Here is a 21,799-nt window from a genome sequence, read left to right on the forward strand (position 1 = left end):
ACAAGGTGCTGAACCTGCCTTGGCAGAGCCCTGCACTCTCCAGTTCCTCCCTGCTTCTCCAAACTGGGAAGCCGCACACTGGCACACCCCCGTGTGTGTGGGGTCACACCAGTGCTGAACCGAATGGGATGAGAACTCCAGGTGTCTGGGTCCCCACGCTCCTCTTCATGCAGCCCCGTGTGCAGCTGCCTTGTTCATGGTGAGCGTGCACCACGGGCTGGTGTGGGGACCTTGGAGTGCCCAGGCCCTTCTCCTCAGGGTCACTGCTCAGCGTGTCAGGTCCTGCCATGTCCTGATGGATGGGTTTGTTCTCCTGCCCCTGGATAGAACTGGTCACTTCCTCTTATCAAACCCGAACCTGGGTGAACACCAGATTTTCTCAAAGTTGCTGCTCTCCCTGGACTGAAGCTCCATTTACTCAGCTATTGATGTTTTCATGCAGATGGTTTAACCTGATTAGGGTGTCTCTCCCAAGACAACAGGATAAGGAGCTGCAGGGCACTACAAACACCATCTCCTGGAGAAAGTGTGGGCTATTGGGGGTCTGGTACTTATAATACCAGAGGTCTGGATTCAATGAGTTAGTTTTTCTTCATGTGGAAAAGCAGCAGGAATGTGTGGAGCTCTGCCTGGGGACAGACAATGTCAGCTGAAGGTTGAGGAGTCAGCAAGAGAGGGCAGAACAACATGGGCAATGTTGTGGTGACTGGACATCAGCTACAGACTCACTGATCAGGCAGAGGAATTAGATGAGGCCTCCTTCAGACAAATGAAAGAAACCTCATGTTTCCAGGGCGGTGTCCTCGTGGCAGACCTGAGATATCCCAATATCTGCAAGGAACCAGCCATCCAGGAGGGGCTGGAGCTCATTGACAACATCTTCCTGACACGGGTGACTGAGGGGTCAGTGGGGTGAGGTGCCCTGTGGGACTTCACACTTACAAACCACAAAGAGTTGGTCAGGATGGAACAGTCAGGGATGGGAAAGTGGAGCTGAGGCTCCTGGGAGATGATCACAAGGCCAAGAGCAGGATTTCAGGAGAGCAAGCTTTGGCCTGCTGAGGGACCTGCTTGGGTCCTATGGGATATGACCCTGGTGTCTGCAGTGCTTTTCTCGCACATTTCCTCCCTCCTCTCTCCCACCTGCTGTTGTGCAGCATTTTTTACCCTTTCTCAAATACAATATCTCAGAGGTGCTGCCAGCATCACTGAGTGGCTCAGATTTGGCAAGGAGTGGGTCCATCTTGGAGCAGCTGAAATCGGCTCTGTTTGACGTCGGTCAAACTCCTGTTGTCTTGTCAGAGAGGCGACAACTGTAGCACACCCACACTCACCCCAGTTCCAAGACTTTGCCATGTAAACCCAATATAGGGTGACTATGTTTTGGGTGTTATAATCTACTTGATCATGGAGAAGAAATGGAAAAGATCTTTTGTTGGCAACTCAAGGAAGTCACCAGTCAATGAGCAGCTTCCTATGGGGAACTGTAATTACCCTGACAGTCACTGGCCAGGCAAAGGTGCAGATGCCAACAGTCCAAAGGATCTTGGGCCAAATGCTTAACAGAGCTGACTGGTGGGCAACAAGATTGATGTTCGTCAGATCTGGAACGGGGAAAGAAGGAAGAGCTGGTGAGGGATCTGAACATCAGTGTCCACCTTGGCTTTTTTGGTCAGGATACAGTGGGGTCCCAGGCAACAGAGGGGAGGGAGGAAGTCCAGCAGCAGAGCACAGGCTGGTGGGCTCCAGAGGAGAAGACTTTGACATACTGGGGTACAGCAGGTGAGGTGGTGACATGGAAGTAAATCTGAAGGGTGAAGGAGTTCAGGAAATATGGCAGGCCTTACAGGACAGCCTGCTCCAAGCACAAGAATGATCTCTCCAAGTACCCATGAAAGGAAGCATTTATCTCGTGAGGCTCCTTGTCTGAACTGATGGAGCTCCAGGGCAGAAAGGCAGCACACAAGAGGTGGAAGCAGGGGAAGCTGCAAAGGAGGAATTTAGAAACCTTGTCCATGGATGCGGGGATGATGCCAAAGCTGCCCTGGACTTGATACCTGCAGGGGAGCCTGAGGGCAAGATGACACAGCTTCCTTACAGTAAAAGAATAGATTGTTGATGCCAGATGTTCTGGAAATGAGGGCACTTGGAGGTGGATGGAAATATAAGAAATATGGCTTTATTACTATTTATTATGGAAATGCTCTCTGCTTGGCTATTCCTGAAATCTCCCTAATTATTCGCACCAGACTTGAAACCTTTGGGAAAATGATGCACAGAGCCTTGGCTTGTAAGCGCATTTTGGATGTTAATGAGCCCTCTGCTGCCATGATCCTGAACTGCAGATACTGAAACAATGAACAAACGTCTGACGAAGTGAAAGGCAGAAGCAAAGCACAAGTTTCTGAGGGTGTTGGGACCCCATGAAGGGCCATCACTGACACAAGCAGTCCCTGTCCCTGGAGGCTGGTGAAGGAAGAGCCTGGAGACAATGGTCAGAGGTGGTAAAGGCGATGTGGAGGTGGTTCTGGTGCCATGTCAGCCCTTGATGTTTGTTCTTCATCAGAATGGCCAAGTCCTTACCCCCAGGGCCTGACAAAGGAGACCCTTTCAGTCAAATGTTTCTCAGGCTCTGCCTTGGGTCGCTGGGAGGGTATTTGTGTTTTGGGGATCGGATTGGTGCCAAGTGCTGTTGCTTTAACCACAAGGTTCTGGTTTTCTGAGGATTTGGCAATGCCTGTCAGGTCCTTAAAACCCACCGATCTTCTTTCATAGACCTGGCAATGGCCACCAATCACCTGAGCTGTCCCAGTCCCAAACTCTCTTGAATCCTCAATTTGGATCTATGCCCCAGCACTGAAATGCACACGTTCCTCCTGCTGCTGCCCTAAAATAGAAAAGAAAATCAATCTATTCCACATTAGCATGATCGGACCATGGTCTTTAGGTCTTCTTCTTTAACACATTTACTGCTATACATAGACCACTCTCTTCCTGCACTGCCATGTGTCTCACAAAGCTTGCACTCTTGTCCTCCAGTAATGGGCCAACACTCCAGGATGCTGGTGCTTCCTCCGGGTTCATGGATGTTTCCTGAGGACCATCCAAGTGTGGGCAGTGTAAGAGAGGAGCAGAGCAGGGTCAGCTCCGGGGCCATGACTGAGCACAAACACCCCAGCAGCAGCCATTCCCCATCTCCCAGGCACAGCCAAGCCCACAGCATGCAAATGGCACTGCCATATATCATTAGTCCAAAAAAGTCTGCCTTCTTTCCAAAATCAACAACAATCTTTCTACCATTCCCCTTCGACCCCCAGATATCAGGTGCATTCGACTTGTGGCTCAGACATGGTTGTAAGGATTTGCTGAAGTCATCAGCCATCACCCTTTTCTACCCCACATCCCCTGACCCTCTCCCACACCACACATGGCCGGTCACTGCTGCTCAGGGCCTCGCGCTGTACAGAGGAGGCCTTGAGCTTCTTGGCTCTTCCTGGTGCTTGTTATAATCTTCCTCACTCCCTCCAGATCTCACGGTGAGATTTCTTGTTCATGACAGGGCCTTTGTAACCAGCTCTTATGAAATGGTTGTCCTTCTGTGATCATCTGTGCAGAAGAAGTGATCACAGAAAAGCACCAAATATGTCAAATCTGATGCCGAGTGAAATGCAATAAAACCTTGTTGAGCCAGCCCCGTAGCTGTGTCTTTGCAGCAAGGAGTTTCTCTTGAGAAAGGGATCCAACCTCTGCCACTCTCTGCAGAGGCACATGAGCAGCGTCCATGCACCTGGGGACACAAAGGGTGAGTTTTGCAAGATCACCCTCTATCTGGACCATTTAGAAATGTACCTGTGGATGGGGTATCAAGCCTTATAGTACAGCAGAGACTGGAGTTCTGACCTCTCTTCAACTCCCTGTGTGACAGTCTGTAAAATTAATTAAACCCAGTGAAATGTTGGTTTTGATTCTCTCCACAACCTGAAGCACCACATGGTTCAGGAGACAATCCAGGATACCCAACCAGCACTCACATGCTCTGCACTTAAAGTTCAGGTGTTCCCGGGAATCTCGGCAGACACGTCACGCTGATATCTGGGTTCAAGGAGCTGGTCAAGAGCCTCGTCTGCATTTCTGTAACGATGGCTTTGCTGCCTGGCTGATGTGCAGACTCTGTACATGGATGCTGACACCTCTTGAACAACCTGCTCTGAAAGGATGAACAAGGTGGTGTTTTCTTTCTGGAAGGGTATTAGGACAGCAAACAAGAGGAAGCTGGGTTGGAGGAAATTAAAAAGGATACAAAGGTTGTGATCAGGGTTGTTTATGGTTACTTGTAAAGCAGCCTTGCACCTCATGTGAATTATTTCTGTGATCAGAGGTAACCTGAGAACTTTCTCCAAATCAGAAACATGAAGGGGAAGGAAGGAAGGACAGCATCATTCAGTCTCTAAGGCACCTCAAGAGGTGTCTTGACCAACCTCCTCCTAAAAGCAGGGTCGGACCAGATTAGTGAGGGGTCTATACAAACACATGGTGTTAACTTTCTGAGGTAGAGTGGATGCACACTGCTGGGAAACAGCTTCCAGTGCTTGACTGTCCTCAGGAATTGAAAGTTTTTCCCTTTATGTACTGTCCTTCTAAGCCAAACCATCCAGATTGCCTTTTACCCATCTACTTACACACTGACACAGACCATAGTATCCTAACTTGGGCACAAGCACATTGTGGGGGATGACGCTGAATGCCTTGCTGACTTCCAGGTAACAGACCACCACTGCTCTGCCCACATCCAAACCCTGTCCTTTCCTCACAGAAAGCAGAGAGGATGGACAGGCACAACCTGCCCTGGGTAAACCCCGTCACCTTCTCTTCCAGAAACCCAGAAATGGGGTCCCAGTGGACATGTTCTGGGGCACAGCCCTTAGTTCCCCTGCTCACCCATTGGCCATTTTGAAAAGTGCACACACTGTGTGAGAGCTGCCAGTGGTCAGGGAGTCCCCCCAGTCTCCATGAGCTTTCCAAGATGGTGGAGAGTGGCCTCCCTGTGACATCGTCCTGCTGTCTCAGCTCCTGGGATGCTGCCCCTGCTGTCCCATAGACTGGAAAGGGTTGTGTTAGTTCCAGTGACCCCTGACTTGATCCCCATCCACTGCTGGTTGTTCTCCACATTCCTGTCTCAAGCCACAGAGGCTTGGGAGGCAGAAATTTTTCAGAAGAAAGATTCTTCCTTTGAGAGTGCTGGTAGGAAATGTATTTTGCTGAGTAACTGACACGATTATTTATTTTCCCTATATATTTACCAACACATAAATATATTTCTTTTTCCTTATGATCACTTAGAAAGACAGATAACAGAAATCTGTTGAGGTCACTGTCAACATGGCCATCTAAACAGAGAACAGTTCAATTCACCTTTTTATCCTTATTTCCTCCATCAGGCAAGAGTGGCCAACAGCTTCCAGCACAACTAACTGTGTGCCAGGGGTAAAAAGTGGCACTGACAGTCCATGGCAGTGGATTGTTTGGTGCCTTCGACTCTGTGCAAGACACAAGGATAATCTTTCTTAATGTTGGAGGCTTTGGTAGGAGAGAAATCTAGAGAACCCATTTAAAAAGTGTAGGGGAAAAGAAACCAAAATAAAGATGTAGAATGAAGTAAATGTCTTTTTGCAACTTTAAGCATCAAACATTGTTGGTGTTTTAATTCTCCTTTTTATGTTTTGAATACTTTAAATATCAGTGTTTTCCCATGACATCAAAATGAGACTTATCAGGATGTGCATTAAGAACAAGAGGAGAAGTTCTCATCTTTGACACCATTTCCCTTCTCAGCACTCTCTGTTATCTGTGCATCTGATCTCCCTCATCCTCCAGGTATTTCCTCCTGCCCTAACTAAACTGACCATGTCTGAAGTCCCATTTCCAGCAGCTGATCTGCACACAAGCACTTGCGATTGCTCTCTGGGTTTCCCTTCCTCTTACTGTTTGATCACTCGGACACTTGTCAACAATCCAGTTGCTGCTTTCAGCTTCAAGGAGTTAAATGCTTCCTTGTCTTTCAGTAGTCTGTCTAATTCTGCCTTTAGCCAACTCTTTTATTGTGTTCATTTTATAATTTCCTTTCTGTCTACAAGATTTCTTTCATGATTCTGCCTTGGAGAAGGTGAACCTCAGTGGTGGCAGTTTGTCCTTGGCGTACAGTTGAGGAGTGTGTTTTCTTTAAATCATGACTCTCATCAGTTGTATTTTGTTTGTTCAAAGGTAAAGCAAAGTCCCTCTTTGCTGTGTGCAGCCAGGTCTCCAAGGAGAGCAGGTGGGAGCTGGTGCAAAGGAGCTGGCACATCCAGCTGCAGACTGCAGTGGAGAAGTCTGGTGCAAGGAAAAGGAATGCAAGGCCCAGGGGGCCATGAGAGAAACGATGGGGTTGGGAAGGTGAGGAGCAAGGTTGTGCACACGGTGTGAGAGCTCAAGGGACAGCTTCTCCAGCCAGTCCAGACCTCCTTAGGAGAGACCCTGGATCAACATCAGATAATGCTGCAATCAGGTCTTCTGCAAACTGAAGAGTAATAAAATACACCCTTTACAGTAAAAAAGACATTTTTTATTAGAAGCTCTTTAAATCTTTCACCATGATTACAAAAAGAAAGCTTTCTAATTCACAGTACAAGACTGGAATGAAATTACAAGAAGAGACATGGTTTGTTAGAGCTTTCTTCTCTGTAATGAGCCCCATGGTGCATTTGGTGCTCAGTCCTTGAAGGTTACTCAGGTGCTGAGAGGAGATTGCACAAACCTTTCCAGAAGTCAAAACCAGAAGAAAAAAGTACTAAGTACCTTGAAGTATTAATGAGTTCCACTGAGGGCAAGAACCAGCAGAGCCTCCCCAGGGACTCGTTAGAGCAGAGACTTGGAGGCCATGATGGCAGATAAACAAAGGGAAATGTGCAGGCAGCTGAGGTGCTGAGAAAAACCTGGTTTTGTTGGATGAAGCAGAGAGGCCAAGGCCTGACCCCCAGCCCCTGGGAAGGCAGATCCTGTCCCTCACACATTGCTCAGGGCTCTTCCTGGGGCAGGGGGATGTGGGCTGTGTGATGCTGAGTGAAGGACAATGGTGTGACAACTCCCAGCCCTACTGGGGGTGTGCAAGGAGGCCATGAGGTGCTCCAGTGCCTCAGGACAACATGTCTCCTCACAGGCCTTGGTGGCAGAGGCGATGGCCATAGCCAAGGGGACAAAGACTTGGGTTCTCTTGGTGACATCCAGCCTTGCCAGTGCCCTTTGCCATCTCCACCACAGGTTGTCCTACACTGTCCCACTGCAGGCTGTAGTCACCCATCTCACTTCCTCCCCTTGCTCTCACCCTGGTATTTCCATACATTGACTGATGTGTCTCCACTCTCATGCTCTGTTCCTTGAAACAAAAGGAGATGGACTGATCTCCTGCTCCTTCTGGGTGATTTCTCATGCTCTGTGTTATGTCACAGAAGATGAGAATTAAGATGTTCAACAGTGTGGTCCAAGTGCTGGTCACTGAGAGATGACACCAGTAACTGACTGCACAAAGGACTTTTTACCACTGATGATATTTGGGCTTGATGGTTCAGCCAACTTCCCACCCAGCATCCACTTCTTGAGCCCCATCAGCACCACTCTGGCCAGAAGCAGACCATGGCTGAGCTTTGCAAACACACTGTGCACAACATGCCCTTCTTTCCCCTGTCCATTTGGGTTCAGCAATACCTTCCTTGTCCTTCACATTCCTGGAAATGGCTTCAGGACCACATGTCCCATCCCCTTCCCAGGGAGGGAGGTAGGGTGGCCAGCCTGTAATTCTCCGAGTTCCTATTCCTGCTCTACTTCAAGATGGGTCTGCATTTTCTGAAGACCCCAGAATCATTCTGGTTTCTATGACATATTTGAGAGCACAATCCGGAATCATGGCTAAGGGTGACGTAGCAGACTGGAGCACTTGCAATGATCCTGTCCAAGGCAGCTGAGATGAATCTCATTGATCCAACGGGGTTTGTTCCTCGAGTCACAAACAGAAATATCAGGGTTCCATCAAGCATCCGCATCTGAGCTGCCCTCCTGGACTCCTTATGCACCCAGGGATGTTCAGAGACTGAGTCTGTCCCTTTTTCACACAGAGGCAGGAGTCACAGTGTCCCTCTGGCCTCCTGGTACGACACTCAAAGGATGGGAAGTATCTCATCCCTTTGGTGTGTCACCTGCTCTGTACTCATCTCAGATTTCCCACATCATGAGGAATGGACACATGGACCTTGGTTCAAGTAAGAAGATCCCAGTTCAGGAAGCAGGCCTTCATGGTACCCTCACGGAACAGCTGATGGCATTTGTGCTCACTTGGGTTCATCTCACCTCACATACATGATGTGCATGTTTACAACTCACCTGTACAGTGCAACATGGACTTCAGACCTATTCATTCAATGTATCTTCATGGAAAGAAGAACAACCTCTCTGAGCTAAGGTGGGAGGCCAGGGTTAGAAATGGTAGTCCTGAGGGGCCAGTGCATGATGATTGACCTGAGGCTCCTTCCAAAGGGGTGTCCAGTGCACACGGGCACCAGTCGTACCCTGCTCTGTTGGTCCTGCAGGTCTCTGGCAGGAGGCCTGGCTGTGAGAGGACACTGCTGTGTGCCAACCCTGCACACACACACTGTTCAGCTGTACAATGGTGTTTGCATCTGTGGGCAACTTTCTTGGGCTTGTTCTTGAGAGAAACTCTGTAAAAACACATAAACATACAGGCACTGTCCTGAGGAGATCACCATTCATTATGCATGCCAGCTCTGTCACAGCAGTGCCCATTGCCTGTCCTTGCCTGCGGTTACAGGTCTCACACACAGCAGGATGGTGACCAAGCTGCCAGAGCACTCAAACCTTGAACCAACACAAGGGGTGGGAAGGAAACTGTGGAAGTGGAAAAAAAACAGCCCCCGAAGATCCAGAGATGGTGCTCCCCAGTGACACTGCCATACCTGGACTTCATTTCCTTCCATACAAACACACATACTGTCCCTGCAGCTCCAAAAATACCTTGGAGTAAGGATTTCAGGAAATATTCCCAAATATTTGTGGTGGCCTTTGTTATGGTTAAACACATAAAAACAACACTTTATTTAAAAATCCACTCAGACAGAAAGGCACATAAGAGAGTGAATTACAAAGGGGATGACAATATTCTAGTGACTAAAAATAAACCACCATCACAAAAAAAAAAAAAAAAAAGGCAAAATTAAAGAAGAAAAACAAACCACAAACAAACAAACAAACAAACCACACAAAACGAGAAGATGTAATACAATTAATTGTTCTATAACTGCTATGCAGAAGCTGACGAGAAAACTTGCTTCAGGAAAATATCAGTCATCAGTTTGCACAGAGCATCCTTGATCTCCTGGTTCCTCATGCTGTAGATGAGGGGGTTCACTGCTGGAGGCACCACCGAGTACAGAACAGACACCACCAGATCCAGGGATGAGGAAGAGATGGTGGGGGGTTTCAGGTAGGCAAACATGACAGTGCTGACCAACAGGGAGACCACGGCCAGGTGAGGGAGGCAGGTGGAAAAGGCTTTGTGCCGTCCCTGCTCAGAGGGGATCCTCAGCACGGCCATGAAGATCTGCACATAGGAGAAAAGAATGAAAACAAAACATGAAAATGCTAAACAGGCACTGACCACAACAAGCCCAAGTTCTCTGAGGTAGGAGTGTGAGCAGGAGAGCTTGAGGATGTGGGGGATTTCACAGAAGAACTGGCCCAGGGCATTGCACTTGCACAGGGGCAGTGAAAATGTATTGGCCGTGTGCAGCAGAGCATTGAGAAACCCAGTGGCCCAGGCAGCTGCTGCCATGTGGACACAAGCTCTGCTGCCCAGGAGGGTCCCGTAGTGCAGGGGTTTGCAGATGGCAACGTAGCGGTCATAGGACATGATGGTGAGAAGAAAAAATTCTGCTGAAATGAAAAAGAAAAACAAAAAGAGTTGGGCAGCACATCCTCTGTAGGAAATAACCCTGGTGTCCCAAAGGGAATTTGCCATGGATTTAGGGACAATGCTGGAGATAGAGCCCAGGTCGAGGACGGAGAGGTTGAGCAGGAAGAAGTACATGGGGGTGTGGAGGTGCTGGTCCCAGGCTATGGTGGTGATGATGAGGCCGTTGCCCAGGAGGGCAGCCAGGTAGATGCCCAGGAAGAGCCAGAAATGCAAGAGCAGCAGCTCCCGTATGTCTGTGAATGGCAGGAGGAGGAACTGGGTAATGGAGCTGCTGTTGGACATTTGCTGCCTGTGGGCATGAGGACCTGTGCAAGGAGGAAAAGATTGTGACAAGTTAGAGGAGACTTCTCTGAGAAAAACCAAAGCCATTTCCTATAGACCTCCCTACCCCATCACATACAGAGACACTTTTCTTTTCCAGGAGAACGTCCTGACTGGAGCCCTCGTCGGTGCTTGATGAGTGTGCAATGAAGAGCAGGGTCTCTGCCCAGGGGCTCTTGAGGAGTCAGACTGACCCTGTGTGATTGAGTGGGGCAGGGGCCAGTCCTGGGGTTCAGCTTTGTCAGCTGGAACCGCTCCTGGTGCAGAAGGGACTGTCAGCATCTGTACCCCCAGGCCGGAGAAACTGAGTTGGAGAGGTTTGGTGTTTCTACAGCTCCTTCTGCCCTCCCACCCTGGGGAGTGTTGTTGGGTGTCAGAAACCCTCAGCATTTCTGCTGCACTCAGGGAGAACAGAGCGAGTCCTGCGAGACCAGAGGATGCCTGTGGGTCAGTGCAGAGTGAGGGCAGCTGGTCTGTCCCTCTGTCTTGCTCCAGCTGCCCTGGGCTGGCACATTTGTGAGATGGAGCCTGATCACACTCCCATGTTACCCTGAAAAGCCACCAGGCACTGCTGAGAGCAGAGGGAGCCAACTCAGACCATGACATGGCTCACCCTTTCCCAACGTCTCGGCACTCCACATTTAGCCCTGGACACACGGCTCATTTCACAAACTCAACAACATTTTTGCTGTTGTAGCATCTCTGTGCATTTCCATGGGGTTTTCAGATAACACAAGGATGCTGTAGGACAGGTTTGCATTCTAGGAGGAAACCTCACAGCTAGGAAGGAAATCTCAACGAGACAGTCCAGAATTCTAAGGATGGCATTTGATTCAGGGAGACTCAGCTCATTCCCCAGCCCCACAGACTGCATTGCCCACACGGCACAGGTCAGAGCAAAGCTGGGACACGTGTTCCCATGGACACACCTGCAGGAAAGGACCCACAAGATCAGGCTGTGACTCTGCAGCTGAAACTGCCATCCCCAGAGAGCCTGACAGCAAGAACAAGATCCCAACAGCAGTGACCCAGAGCAGGGGAGCAAGAAGGACGATGCGGTGAGGGTGGGTGTGAGAGAGGCCAGGGCAGAGGCAGCCGGGCACTCAGACAGCGTCACCCTTCCCCAGCTGTGCAGCCACCTCCCAGACACCAACATTGCCGGGCAGCTGCTCTCAGCCCCTGTGCTCTGCAGAGGAACTGGAGCTCTGGCTGCACAGGAGCTGCTTCATGCCTTGGAGTCCCCGGCCCTGAGGGCAGAGGCTTTGCTGGGTGGGAAAGGAGGCCAGGGGGCTGCTCACAGGAGGGATCTGCACTGCAGGGGATCACAGGGACTTTTCTCTGTTCTCCCTCCCATAGCAATTCCGGGTTTAGTTTCCTCCCATTTCTGATCATTTCCCTGGTGCCTGGAGATTGTCCCCCTGGGAGGTGTTTCCCTGTCCATGTCTCTTCCCTGTCAGTGCTCACAGACCCCATCCCAGCCTCTGTGCCCTCCCCCTGGCCCTACAGATCCTGCCTGTTCACAGGGCACTGCCTGGGGGCATCTTCCTGTACGCAGGTTGGAAAACACGACAGGTTAGATTAAGTGTAATGTGTCCAGCAAAAGTGATGCTGTTGCTGCATAGGCAGAGGTGTGGCTGAAGGCGTATCGGGATTCTCTTGAAGACCTACTGATCACACAGTTGTAGTATGCAAATATTTTTTTAAAATGTAGAACTCGTTTTACATCTATTCCCACCCATTCCCCAAGAGCGGGAGACTGAAAACAAAGACTCAGGAAAGTTCCTTGTCTTGATTTTCATCTTGAAACCTCTTGTTGTAAATATTCTGGGAGTGATCAGGAGCTGTGAGCAGCCCTGACCCACACAGCACCCTCTCCACAGCAGAAGGACCCTGGCATTTTGGGGGTCACTCCTTCCACTCTTACTTCTACTCAGAGCACCATGGGGATCTCCGCGGGCAGGCTGAGCACTGACCCTGGCAGGCGGCAGAGTCCCTGCCCCGGCACAGCCCTGGGCTGCCGGGACCCTGCTCTGCAGGACAGCCCTGGGCACCCCTGGGTGCTCGCCCTGCACTCACTCTCAGAAGAAGTTGTCGTCATTCCCTTTCTCTCTGACAGTGCAGCAGGGAAGCCCTGCTCTGGAGTGTGTTCTTCTCCTCTACAACAGGGATACTGTGAGAGACACCTGACAGATTCTGTAAATTGTGGGATGTACCAGCTTAGGGTCTCCCTCCAGGAAATGGAGCTGCATTGTCCTACAGCCAGACACTTACCATGTTAGAACTGTGAAGATTTGTCTCATTGAATCCTCAGCAACCTACCACCCCACATTGCCTTTAATCTCTCTCTGCCTGGTTGCTCTCCTGTCAGCATCTCCAGGCAGAGCCCTCAGCCCTGCTGTGCTGTGCAGAGGAGCTGCTCCTGGGCAGAGCTGTCTCTCTGCAGCGCTGCCGCTTGCCAGGAGCTCCCTCTGTCCCAGGAGCCCAGCCCAGCTCAGCAGCACAGGAGCAGCCCCTCATGTCCCTTTCTCTGTCCCCTCTGGGCTCCCTCCACATGTCCCTGGGGCTCCAGGGGCACAACTTCAAAGTTGAAGTAATCAGTGATGTTGATTCTCTCTCCTCTTCAGAGACACTTATTTCTAGCACTGTATATTCAGTTTTTAAAAAAAAAAATCGCTATGAGAATCATATTTTCTTGTTCCATCATTATACAGGACACCAGGAATCTCACAGCAAAGTATCTAACTCCTCAAAGCTAGAGGAGGAATATCTTCAGTTGAATGAGTTAAGACATTTTATTCTGGTTTTATATCCTAGGTCTAGAGAGACATTCAGCAATATTTGCCCATGTCATGTCCGTGCTCTGAGGCAAAGCCTTTGCACACATGGGCTCTTGGACACTTGGTACCAGGTTTCGTGTGGCAGGTCAGAGCTGGGCTGGTGCCACAGCTGGGGTGGTTCAGCCCAGATGTGAGGCAATGTCCTCAGCCAGGGACCTGACTGGGGAGCTGGAGCTGTCAGTGCTGCAGACAGAACTGTGACACGGATGTAATGAACTGCCAGGCAGGGTGGCAGAAGTGAGTTCATCTGGTCTGCAAGGACAGCAGCCTCCAAGCACAGAACAGCCCAGATCAGAACTCAGTCTGGACCTCTAAGGCAATTCAAGGACCCATAATGAGCTGCTACTACTGCAGGAACAGTTAAAGGAGAAACAAAGACACTGCATGGCCATTGATGAATTTAATAAGGGAAAGAGGGGAGAATCCCTGTGTCCTCTTGTCCTCAATCTTCACTTGCAATGTGTCCCAGGACTGTGTGACTGGAGACAGGAATGTGGAGAACAAACAGCAGTGGATGGGGATCAAGTCAGGGGTCACTGGAACTAACACAACCCTTTCCAGTCTATGGGACAGCAGGGGCAGCATCCCAGGAGCTGAGACAGCAGGACGATGTCACAGGGAGGCCACTCTCCACCATCTTGGAAAGCTCATGGAGACTGGGGGGACTCCCTGACCACTGGCAGCTCTCACACAGTGTGTGCACTTTTCAAAATGGCCAATGGGTGATCAGGGGAACTAAGGGCTATGCCCCAGAACATGTCCACTGGGACCCCATTTCTGGGTGTCTGGAAGAGAAGGTGACGGGGTCTACCCAGGGCAGGTTGTGTCTGTCCATCCTCTTTGCTTTCTGTGAGGAAAGGACAGTGTTGTGGACGTGGGCAGAGCAGTGGTGGTCTGTTACCTGGAAGTCAGCAAGGCATTCAGCGTCATCCCCCACAATATTCTTGTGCCCAAGGCAGTATATTATGTTCTGTGTTAGTGTGTAACAAGACAGGAAAAAGCAATCTGGATGTTTGGGCTTGAAAAGTTGCTATAGACAGTGAGAAACTTTCCATTCCTGAGGACAGTCAAGCACTGGAAGCTGTGTCCCAGGTGTGTGCATTCACTCTACCCCAGAAAGTGATCAAGATGTGTTTGGATCAAGCCCTGAGTAATCTGGTCTGACCCTGCTTTGAGCAGGAGGTTGGTCGAGAAACCTGCTGACGTTCCATCCAGCCTGAATGTCAATGCCCTTTCATCCCCCTCATGTTTTCAATTTAGAGACAGCTTTCAGGTTCTCTCTGACCACAGGAATAATTCAGAGAAGGTCCAGGGCTGCTTTACAAGTGCCCCCAAACAACCATGACCACAACTTGTACATCCCTTTTCATTTACCCCCACCCAGGTTCTTCTTTTTTGCTGTCCTCATGCCCACCTTGTTCATCCTTTCAGAACAGGTTGTTCAAGAGGTGTCAGCATCCATGTACAGAGTCTGCACATCAGCCAGGCAGCAAAGCCACCATTACAGAAATGTTGAAAAGGCACTTGACCAGCTCCTTGAACCCAGGAATCCGAATGCCATGTCTGCTGAGATGGCAGCAAACACCCAAACTGTAAGTGAAGGATATGTGAGGATTTTTTGGGTATCCTGGCTTGTCTGCTGACCCGTGTGGTGCTTCAGGCTGTGAAGACAATCAAAACCAGCCATTTGACATGGGTAGTTCCATTTTACAGGTGTCACACAGGGCAGATGAAGGGAGCTCAGAACTCCAGACTCTGCTGCACAGCTGGGACTGCAGAGACTGGAAATGCAGGTGACAGTGTGTGTCAGTGCACACCACATAAAGATTCTGGCTTCCTTTGTGCCTTTGTACCAAAGCCCAGCCTGCTCATATTTTAAAAGGATTCCTTTAAATCCCTGTGACCCAAATCTCTACAACTGTCTCTCCTCAACAGCCTTTTACCCCAGGAAGGGGAAAACTGCCAATGCAGGCACCAACCAGTGCCCAACCTGCCTGGAGAGCCAGGACAGTTGTGCCACACAACAGCAGCCTCTGAGGGAAGCTGGAGGTGATGGAATTGAAATGGTTTCAACCCGAATCATGGAATCAGAGCATCATGGAATAATTTAGGCTGGAAGAGACCCTTGAGAACATGGAGTCCAACTGTAAATCAAACACTGTCAACTCCACCACTATACCAGATCCCTAAGTGCCACATCTCCACATCCTTTAAATACATCCAGGGATGGAACCCCAAATACTGATCTGGCAGGACACCATTGGTTGCAGTTGGACATAAGATACTGGTCATGACTGTGAGTTCAGCCCTCGCTGGCAGAATGTCTCACACCCTCACTGAGGAGGGCAGGGGGCTGGGAGATGGGAGCACGTTTCAGTTTCCAGATCCCAGGACAGAGACCAAACCATCCTGCCCTTGAAATCTGGCATCCCATTTCCTGAGATGCAAGGCTGGTGGCCTTCTGAGGATAATCAGGTTAAAAGGCATGAGAAGTCCTTCAAATGTTTGCGTAACTTTTCTAGACACGGGTAACTCACCAGGTCTTTACGGTATTTCACTCGGCATCAGTTTTGACATAATGGGTGCTGTCCTGTGACTGCCCTTTCTGCACAAATGATCATAAAAACACAACCATTAAGTAAGACATGGCCATAAAGGGGCTGTTATGGACAAGAAAGCTCACCATGAACTCTGGAGAGAGCAAAGAAGTTTATTATTATCACCATGAAGAACCAAGAAGCTCAAGGCCTCTTCTGAAGAGCGGGAGGCCCTGAGCAGCCGTGATTGTCCATGTGTAGGTGTGGGAGAGGGTCAGGGCATGTCAGGGAGAAGCAATGAGATGGCTGATGGCTTCAGTGAATCCTTCCAGCCATGTCTGAGCCCAGAAATGGAAAGCAGTTGATGTCTGCAGGTGGAGGAGGAACAGGAGGAAGAATTTCCTGGGAATATGGAAGGAAGAAAGCCCTCTCTTGGGCTAATCATGTATGGCAGTGTCATTTCCATTCTGTGGGCATGGCTGTGCCTGGGAGATGGGGAATGGCTGCTGCTGGGGTGTTTGTGCTCAGTCATGGCCCATGAGCTGACCCTGCTCTGCTCCTCTCTTACACTGCACACACTTGGATGGTCCTCAGGAATCATCCATGAGCCTGGACGATGCATGAACCTCCTGGAGTGATGGGTATGGATCCAAATAGAGGATTCAAGCAAGTTTGGGACTGGGACATTGAGGTGATTGGTGACCATTGCCAGGTGTATGAAAGAAGCTGGGTGAGTTGTGAAGAACTCACAGGCATTTGCAGCTCCACAGAAAACCAGAGCCTTGCAGTTAAAGCAACAGCACTTGACATAAAACCCACCCCCAAAGCATGAAACACTCACAGTGACCACAGGAAAAGCCTTGTAAAACATTTGAGAAAAATCTACCAGGTCCCAGGGGTCAGGGCTCACCCATTGTGATGATGAACAAGCATCAAGGGCTCACATGGCATCAGAGCCACCTCCACATGGCCCTCACCACCTGTAATCAGTGTCTCCAAGTCTTTCCTTGACCAGCCTGCAGGGACAGGGACCTGCACTAGTTGTTTCCTTCACAGCTGTGTCAGTGATGGCCCTTCATGGGGTCCTAAACACCCTCAGAAACTTGGCGTTTGCTTCTGCCTTTCACTTCATTAGAGATTTGTTCGTTGTTTCAGCATCTGCAGTTCAGGATCATGGCAGCAGAGGGCTCATTAACATCTGAAATGCTCTTACAAGGCAAGGCTCTGTGCATCTTTTTCCTAAAGGCTTTAAGTCTGTTGTTGATGATTAGGGAGATTTCAGAAATAGTAAAACAGAGGGCATTTCCATAATAAATAGCAATAAAGCTAAATTTCTTCTATTTCCTTCCATGCTCAGTTTTCATTTTCTGTAATGGTGTCTGAGTATCTGAGTTGCCTCAGGTCACCCTGACTTGAGCCCCATCCATTGCTGGGTTTTCTCCAGACTCCTGAGTTTCTGAATGAACTCCCAGGAGACCTTGCTGGTGAAGATGGGGGCAAAGAAGCTATGAAGAACCTCAGTCCTGTCTGATTGTACTCTTACAAAGTTGAGCAGGAGGCCCACGTCTCTTATTTTAAGGAAACTGTGTAAGCTCGTCTTGCTGCCTTCATTCTCCCCTGCAGCTATGAAGTTCAGATCAGCTTTGGCATCATCTTTACATCCATGGACAAGGTTTCTGAATTCCCCCTCTGCAGCTTCCCCTGCTTCCACCTCCTGTGTGCTGCCTTTTTGTCCTGGAGCTCCATCAGTTCAGATGAGCAGCTTCACAAGATAAATGCTTCTTTTCATGGGTTCTCAAAGAAATCATTCTTGTGCTTGGAGCAGCCTGTCCTGTAAGGCTGCTCTGGTTTCCTGAGCTTCTTCACCTTTCAGGCCTGCTTCCACGTAACCACCTCATCTGCCATCCCCCAGTACGTCAAAGTCTTCTCCTCTGGAGCCCACCAGCCTGTGCTCTGCTGCTGGCCTTCCTCCCTCCCCTCTGGTGACTGGGACCCCACTGTTTCCTGGTCACAACAGCCAAGGTGGACACTGACGTTCACATCCCTCACCAGCTCTTCCTTCTTGATCAGGAATAGATCCAGGTGAACATCACCCCTATTGGCCCACCAGGCAGACATGTTAAGAAGTCGGTCCAAGATCACCTCCTGGCCAGTGAGTGTCAGGGTAATTACAGTTCTCCATAGGAACCTGCTCATTGACTGGAGACATCTAAGGTTGCTGACAGAAGATGTTTTCCATTTCTTCTCCACGGTCAAGTAATTTGTAACATCCAACTGGATGTACACGGCTAAGTCTTGGAACTGGGGGTGAGAGTGGCTGGGCACCTCACCTCACTGACTCCTGAGTCACCCATGTCAGGAAGACGTTGTCAATGAGCTCCAAAGCCCTCCTTGTCCCCAGCCAGGAACCTGGGAGGTGTGGGACCATAGTCCTGCCCTTGGCCTTGCACAGCCCCACATCACACTGTCCAGGAAGGGCCCTGGGCAACATGGGAGGGACAGGATCTGCCTTCCCAGGGCTGGGGGTCAGGGCTTGACCTTTGGTTAATGAAACACATCCAGGTTTACTCAGCATCAGAGAGACCTTTACTTTGCTTTTCCTGAACTGTCATCACTGCCTCCGGTTTTCTACTCTAACCAGATCCTGGAGACCGTTGCTCAGTAGTGTCCCTCAGTGAGACCCATTAACAATACCAGAAACTATGGAGTTTGAATCTGACTTTGATTTCTTGAGAAGTTTCTTCTTCTTCCCCTCAAGGTCTGATGTTCATGGACTCTACACCAAACCCACCAGAGGGGTCATTAAACTGCCTTGGGCTGCTCCTGTGCTGCTGAGCTGGGCTGGGCTCCTGGGACAGAGGGAGCTCCTGGCAAGCGGCAGCGCTGCAGAGAGACAGCTCTGCCCAGGAGCAGCTCCTCTGCACAGCGCAGCAGGGCTGAGGGCTCTGCCTGGGGATCTCAGGGAGACGAGCAAGGCAGAGAGAGATTAAAGGTGGTCAGGATTGGGAGGATGACTGAGAGCTCACTGGAGGAGAAACCTTTGCAGCCCTTGCCATGGTAAGTCTCTGGGTGCAGGGCAATGCAGCTGTAGCTCCTGGAGGCATCTCCTAAAACTGGCACAGGCACAGCTGGTGGGATCTGTAAGGAGGGGATCTTGTCAGGCAATGTTGAATAGCTCTGAAGCCAGGTGAGCACCCAGGGGTGCCCAGAGCTGTCCTGAAGAGCATGGTCCCTGCCCAGGAGGGATCCTTACAGAGCTCTGGGGAGAAGCGGTGGGGGGAAGGAGTGACCCCTATCACAGCAGGAAAGGTGCTTCTGCTGTGAAGAGGTTGCTGCGTGGCTCAGAGCTGCTCACAGCTCCAGACCACATGCAGGATTTTTCCAAGGGGATGCCCCAAGGACAAGATCAATGCAAGGATTACCAGACACGTAAGGAGCTTTCCTGAGCCTGTCTTTTGAGTTTTCTCTCCCAAGGGGTGGGGGGGTGCAGGACAGGATAAATTCAAAACGAGCTCTCCTGCTTAAACAAGTCACTGAGACTCCTGAACTGCAACTCTGAGTGATCAGTACATCTACCAGAAGGCTCATAACATTCCTTCACCACCCCTCTGCCTGTGGACAGCACCTGCATCACCTTTGCTGGACCCATCAGCCTCAGTCTGACCTGTCCTGTTTTCCAGCCTGCAAACAGGAAGATGCCCCCAGGCAGTGCCCTGTGAACAGGCAGGATCTGTAGGGCAGGCGGGAGGGCACAGAGGGTGGGATGGGGTCTGTGAGCACTGACAGGGAAGAGACATGGACGGGGAAACACCTCCCAGGGGGAGAATCTCCAGGCAGCAGGGAAATGATCAGAAATGAGAGGAAACTAAACTCGGAATTGTTATGGGAGGGAGCACAGAGAAAAGTCCCTGTGATCCCCTGCAGTGCAGATCCCTCCTGTGAGCAGCCCCCTGGCCTCCTCTCCCACCCAGCAAAGCCTCTGCCCTCAGGGCCGGGGGCTCCAAGGCATGAAGCAGCTCCCGTGCAGCCAGAGCTCCAGTTCCTCTGCAGAGCACAGGGGCTGAGAGCAGCTGCCCGGCAATGTTGGTGTCTGGGAGGTGGCTGCACAGCTGGGGAAGGGTGACGCTGTCTGAGTGCCCGGCTGCCTCTGCCCTGGCCTCTCTCACACCCACCCTCACCATCTCTGTTCCTTATCATTGGGAAAGTAAGTCTTGATGGCCCTTCTGTGTTAGCAGAACCAGGACAGTCCCCACTGCAGAGCTGGGCTGATTTATCGAGAACCCATGGGCAGAGGCCCTGCTCTTGGTTGCGCGTTTGGCCAGCACTAAGCAGGGCTCCAGCCACAGTGCTGGAGAAAGTTGTCCTAGAAAAAGAGTGTCTGTGTGTGACAGGGGAGGGTCTGTGGGAGTTGGTTTGATGTTTGTCAGAGAACTCTTCCCTGGCTTCTCACTGTGCTTTTTTCTCATGACAGTGTGGCATACTCAGGAAAAGCAAATGTCCAACATCAGCTGCATCACCCAGTTCCTCCTCCTGGCATTCACAGACACACGGGAGCTGCAGCTCTTGCACTTCTGGCTCTTCCTGGGCATCTACCTGGCTGCCCTCCTGGGCAACGGCCTCATCATCACCACCATAGCCTGGGACCAGCACCTCCACACCCCCATGTACTTCTTCCTGCTCAACCTCGCCCTCCTTGACCTGGGCTCCATGTCCACCATTGTCCCCAAATCCATGGCCAACACCCTCTGGGACACCACAGCCATTTCTTATATGGGATGTGCTGCCCAACTGTTTTGCTTTGTCTTTTTCATTTCAGCAGAGTTGTATCTTCTCACCATCATGTCCTACGACCGCTACATTGCCATCTGCAAACCCCTGCACTACGGGACCCTCCTGGGCAGCAGAGCTTGTGTCCACATGGCAGCAGCTGCCTGGGCCACTGGGTTTCTCAATGCTCTGCTGCACACGGCCAATACATTTTCACTGCCACTGTGCAAGGGCAATGCCCTGGGCCAGTTCTTCTGTGAAATCCCCCAGATCCTCAAGCTCTCCTGCTCACAATCCTACCTCAGGGAACTTGGGCTTATGGTGGTCAGTATCTGTTTAGCATTTGGCTGTTTTGTGTTCATCGTGGTGTCCTATGTGCAGATCTTCAGGGCTGTGCTGAGGATCCCCTCTGAGCAGGGACGGCACAAAGCCTTTTCCACCTGCCTCCCTCACCTGGCCGTGGTCTCCCTGTTTTTCAGCACTGGCATGTTTGCCTACCTGAAGCCCCCCTCCATCTCTTCCCCATCCTTGGACCTGGTGGTGTCTGTTCCGTACTTGCTGATACCTCCAACATTGAACCCCCTCATATACAGCATGAGGAACACGGAGCTCAAGGATGCCCTGAGGAAACTGATGGTGGATGCTTTTCAAAAAGAATAAGATACCCATCATCTTCTCTTTATCAGACAACAGTTTTAATGTAACTCATTAGTGGCCCAGACGTGTGTGTGTGTGTGTGTGTGTTGGTGGTGTTTATTCTTTAATCAGTCATGGTATTTTGTTCATCCCTTTTGTAATTCATTGCCTGATTTTCCTTTTAAACCAACTGGCTGTATAAACATGGAGCCATTATCTCTGTGTATTTAAACAAAATAAAGGTCTCTGCAGTGACGTTTTTCCCTGAAATTCTTCCTCCAAGGCCTATTTTGAGGGACAGTTCCTGTGCCTGGGTAGAGGGGAAAAGAGGCCAGCCTGGCAGCCCTGCCAGGGAGCACCAGCACTTGTTCTTCCAGAGCTGTTCTGGTTCCACTCCCACACTCTCCTTCTCATCCCTTGTGTTGGTGCAAGGCCTGAGTGCTCTGGCAGCTTGGTCCCTGTACTGCTGTGTGTCAGTGCTGTGAGCGCAGGCAGGGACAGGCAATGGGCACTTGTGTCACAGAGGTGGCCTCACAACAGCCTTTCCAGGTAGAAAGGTGATCTCCTATGGGTAGAGCATGATGGTTTAGGTCTTCTTCCAAAGATTCTCTAAAGAATATGCATATGAAAGTAGCCATGGATGCAAACCCCAGTGTACAGCTGAACAGGGCTGGCACATAGCA

The 21,799-nt window shown here is 50.4% G+C and overlaps 1 protein-coding gene across 1 annotated transcript; it reads left to right on the forward strand.

Annotated features, from left to right (window-relative positions):
- Window positions 1-20,207: 20,207 nt before the first annotated feature.
- Window positions 20,208-21,140, forward strand: LOC136105595 (olfactory receptor 14A16-like). The gene has a single exon (XM_065845255.2). The coding sequence runs from the start codon at window positions 20,208-20,210 to the stop codon at window positions 21,138-21,140; it is 933 nt and encodes a 310-aa protein (XP_065701327.2).
- The last annotated feature ends 659 nt before the right edge of the window (window positions 21,141-21,799 follow it).

This window comes from Patagioenas fasciata, chromosome 10, assembly GCF_037038585.1.
Source record: "Patagioenas fasciata isolate bPatFas1 chromosome 10, bPatFas1.hap1, whole genome shotgun sequence".
Taxonomy (NCBI): domain Eukaryota; kingdom Metazoa; phylum Chordata; class Aves; order Columbiformes; family Columbidae; genus Patagioenas; species Patagioenas fasciata.

Excerpts from the sequence above, each read along its gene's own strand:
- LOC136105595 (XM_065845255.2), top strand. The coding sequence starts at position 20,208 with ATGTCCAACATCAGCTGCATCACCCAGTTCCTCCTCCTGGCATTCACA.